This window comes from Morus notabilis, unplaced genomic scaffold, assembly GCF_000414095.1.
Source record: "Morus notabilis unplaced genomic scaffold, ASM41409v2 Scaffold65, whole genome shotgun sequence".
NCBI lineage: Eukaryota > Viridiplantae > Streptophyta > Magnoliopsida > Rosales > Moraceae > Morus > Morus notabilis.
Genome location: NW_010356865.1, coordinates 28,263 through 32,468, shown reverse-complemented (window position 1 = coordinate 32,468; position 4,206 = coordinate 28,263). Strand labels below are relative to the sequence as shown.

At 39.8% G+C, this 4,206-nt stretch overlaps 1 protein-coding gene across 1 annotated transcript; it reads right to left on the bottom strand.

The window, feature by feature from the left end:
* Nucleotides 1–464: 464 nt before the first annotated feature.
* LOC21395496 (sorting nexin 2A) lies at nt 465–3,917 on the bottom strand. Its single transcript, XM_010088726.2, has 5 exons — nt 2,735–3,917; nt 2,187–2,396; nt 1,725–1,985; nt 908–994; nt 465–778 (listed from the first exon to the last, which is right to left on the bottom strand). Exons 1-5 carry the CDS (start codon nt 3,410–3,412, stop codon nt 686–688), a joined length of 1,329 nt encoding a protein of 442 aa, XP_010087028.1. The 5' UTR covers nt 3,413–3,917; the 3' UTR covers nt 465–685.
* Between the last annotated feature and the right edge of the window lie 289 nt (nt 3,918–4,206).

The following is a 4,206-nucleotide window of genomic DNA, read 5'->3' as shown; positions in this document are numbered from 1 at the left end:
CGTGGCAACGGTGGATGTAAGCATATTGTCAAACCACTATAAATTGCGTTTACACTTTCTTTCTCTTAATCTCTTTAAATTTCTGCAATTTGCTTTTCAATTGGTATTTATCTTGATTAATTTGCATCTTGACATTAGATTTGTTTAGTTTCTTGTATTCTTTGAAGTGCTTGAGATTTCGCTATTGAGTTTATCATTACTATTTGCTCTAATTTTCTAATAACTGTGATTATTTTTGAAAATTTGTTTAAAACACAATTCACCCCCTCTTGGGTAGTAGGATAACAATAAAGACGTGTAATAAGTTCCACTTTTTTTAGCAAAAAAAAGTTCCACTTTTAGATTTTCTTTTTCCTCTTACATACGTAACTGGTTAGAAGGCAAAATAAGGTCCGTGGCTTTTGGCTAGAGACCTACTTGGTCAAAATGCTCAGTGCATAAAAAGGGTGTCAATTTCGTATTCCAACCTGTAGATGAAAAGATGGTTTGAATTACAATATAGTCGTATAGGCTACCCTTTTATTTTCGCTTGAATGATTGATTGCCCGCAAGGCGCAAACTCTTGCTGGTATTAGTAAAACTTGTTAGAGTACACAACAATTTGATGTCAATTTGTAACTTGTATTGGTATACGTACATTTAGAGAGAAGAAAACAATGGAAAAGCTGATAGCAAAGATTGACAGTTAAAAGTTAACAGATTTTCCTTCTCTAGCGTATTCACCGGTCTCCTCCGTGAGTTTTTCCCACACATTTGCCATCTTCTCTGCATATCCTGCCTGTTGTAGAATGCATGGCATAGCATATTGTTTTCAGATTAGAAATTTAAGATACAGGGCGGAAAAATGTCGGGCTTAGCAAAATTTATTCAAGAGAGTATGCAATGAGATGAGAGTTCATACAGATACCTGATTAAGTACAAAAGCTCTCAACATGCACATAAAGTCGTCATGCCTTTCTTTATCAAGCCTTTCAAGCTCGCTTCTGTTGTGTTCCTGCATAAACATAGATACCAGTCACATTTATACCACTTGCATATGATTTCATCATGAAATACAATGTCTTAGATGCTTCATTTAGTAAGCTAGAACTCACATCTCTCATCAAACTACAAAGGCAAAATACAAAAAGAAAAAAAAAAAAAAAAAAAAGGAACTAGGACCAAATATGCTTTGCTAAATCATCTAGCTGGTATTATGTAATTGATTCAATACTGACGGAGTTCGGCAGAATTATTGCATTAGTTAAGTAGACAGAAGACGGAGAGAATCAGATTTTACTGCTGTTTTCCATTTCTGCAAGTCCACATGTAGGGGAAGCCTTCCCCATTTTTTACTTTGTTTATTGCAAGGATGTATAGCTCTTCAATGAGCATAAGTTAAGTGTTGCACTTGGATATCAATGTTTCCTCAATTTACATTCACCATAGCTACATTTGTCAAGAAGGCAAGAAGTTCTAACAGCTTTTTAAGACAAAGCAACGTCAAGCTTTACTTGGACAGTAAGTCTGGATGTGTCGCCACATGTATACCCGATATTAGAAGAGTGAAATGAAAGCCATGATGTACCGGCAAATGAAAAGCAATTTAAAACAATAATTTACACATCATGTAATGCAAATTCACTACTTAGGCACTGACAAAAAACAAAATTATCACGCGGATGCTATTTTTCTTGGCATGAATCTCAAATGCTTCAACAGACTTCCAGTAAGAAAATCTTTACCTTGATCCCTTCGTATTCTCTTACAGCAGAAGATTTTGCATCCTCAGTAAGTCTGACAGTTTCTTTTAACTCCTCTATCTTGCGCATCCTTGATCTGTCCCCACCAAATATTTTGGACGAGGCAGCTTCAAGCTTCTCAATCCTAGACTTCAAGGAAGTTAGCTCGGTTGACAGAGTCTGAACTGTAAGTAAAGCACTTGATCGATCCGAAAATGCAGTGTTGGCAGCTAACATAACTCCTAGATAATCGTGGAGTTTATCCTGCAATAAATGTGAGTTAATATGTAAGGATTCTCCATCAATGATGGATAAACATATGGGGAGAATTGGTAGTAGTTATAAGGACTAGAGAGGTGATATGCAAGGAAGCTTTGGAGACATTAAGGGACCCATCTAGATCAAAACAAAATTGGTAGGTGTATCAATGTAAACAAAAAAAAAAAAAAAAATCCAGTAATTTACCAAATGCTTAACCGTCTGCGAATTTAACTCCCTATATAATCTGCCGGATTTAACAGCAGCAGTCGCCACGTTTTTCATATCAGCGGCTCTTACTCTTTGTGAGTTGAAAACGGCTTCATCCGTCTCAAACTTGGTCAATTTCACAAATGCCAACCCCAATTCCCCCATTGTCTCTCCTATGTCTTGCTGAGCTTTTACCAGAGCCTCAGCCTGCAAAACCAGGCATAAATACAAAACATTCACAAACAAAAACACCACCAATAACCAAACAAACTCCTATCATCCATCCTTTGTACTAGATATTCAGTTGCCAAATTTGTCAATTGTCACCATGAAATGGGCCCATTAAAGGGGAAAAAAACATTCATTCATTCATCAATAAATGCTATTAAATTTGTTCTCATTGAACTACCCCAGACTTATCCCAGTTACACCAAATTTTGGTATTGTCACAATCCAGATGCTATATTATGAACATCTCTATCTTCAAATCCTTTGTTCAAGTAAAACCAAAAACAAGATATGAACAAAGAAGGAAACGAGCACACCTGTTGAGACAAATTGCTAAGCTGTTGCTCAAACTCCAAGAGCCATTCTTTCCTCTCCAAGAACTCCTTATCTTCCTCAACAACCAGAGGCTTGACTCTTCCCCAGTCATTCACCACCGACTGTCTCAACTCCTTGAACATCCTCATCAAGTCCCCGCCGGTTCTCCCCTCCGCCGCCACAACCGAAGGCTGCTTCGGCGACACGTCCACGCTCTTCGGAAGCTGCAAAACCCTCCCTCTGGTAATCAAAAACGCTCTAAGCTCCTCACTCCTCCGAATCACCGGGTGCGCCGCCAATTTGTTCAGGTACTTCTCCACTTGAGCCCTCCGCTGCTCCACGAACTGCTCCGATTGCATCATCTGGCTCTCCACCACGCTCTTATCCGGTCGTACGGGGACGAAAAACCCTCTGTGCGTCTCCGATAACCGCTCCGACAGCGCCACCACGTCCCTGAACCGCCGCCGCACTATGAACTCGGATCCTCCGAAACCTTGAATGTTCGTCCTCATCGTGATCAGGTACGTGTAGAAAGTAGTCCGGCCGGTCGGCTCGCGGCCCGGGGTGGGAGTCGCCCCGCCGCTGACGACGGATGGTTCGTCGAGCGGCAGTGATTCCATTTCGTCTTGGGATTCGTGAAGGCCGGCATCGCCGTCGTCTTGATTCTCATACTTCATCATTTCTTTCAATCGAATACAACAAGAAAAAAATAATATTTAAAAGAAAAAAGAATTATATTTTTGAGATTGAATTACTTTCAGTTTTTTCCAGATTAAGAGCGATAAGGCGGCGAGTGATGAAGCTCCATTGGATTACACGGCAAGCGAGCGAGTTAGCGAGTCAGTTTGGGCGAGTCAACGAGTCCACTCGGAGGGTGCGGTGGGTTTGTAATGATGAAGACTCATAGTGAGAAAAAAGTTTCTAAAATTTGGCGCAAACTGAGGGACCCTTTTGCAAATCTGGCGCCTTACTATTCGTCAGGTTGACGCTGAAGGATGCCACGCATGCTGCCAGGTCATCATAAGGCTCAGATTTTAACGGCGTCTCTCTGGTGGCGCCATTAGATTCGCAGTTTCGTTTTCGCGGTTTTGTCAACAATCGTCATTTATTTCATTCAATTGGAATGTTTGAAGTTGAGGGATTTGAGTAATGTTACGCCACCGGTAGTGCTTACGCTTAGCATAATTACTTGAAAAATAGAGAAATTGTATTTTTTATTCATATTTTGTGATTAGTCTGTACATAGTTATATGTGTAGAAAATACAATCAGTTATTTTAGAATCACATCCTAGAATTAAGCCTAATTATTTTATTCACACTCATCAGTTGTCCTTAAATTAGGAAAAAATTACAAAGGAGATTACAAGGATCGAGAACAAATCTCAACACTCCCCCTCAAGTTAGAGCATAGATGTCACATATGCCCAACTTGCTCAAAAACTTTGAGAACATTCGGCTTGAAACTGCTTTAGT

Coding starts and splice junctions, on each gene's coding strand:
- LOC21395496 (XM_010088726.2), bottom strand. CDS start 3,412: ATGATGAAGTATGAGAATCAAGACGACGGCGATGCCGGCCTTCACGAA. Junction 1,986..2,186: donor CGCAGACGGTTAAGCATTTG/GTAAATTACTGG, acceptor CATTTATTGCAG/GATAAACTCCACGATTATCT. Junction 779..907: donor GAGCTTTTGTACTTAATCAG/GTATCTGTATGA, acceptor ATTCTACAACAG/GCAGGATATGCAGAGAAGAT.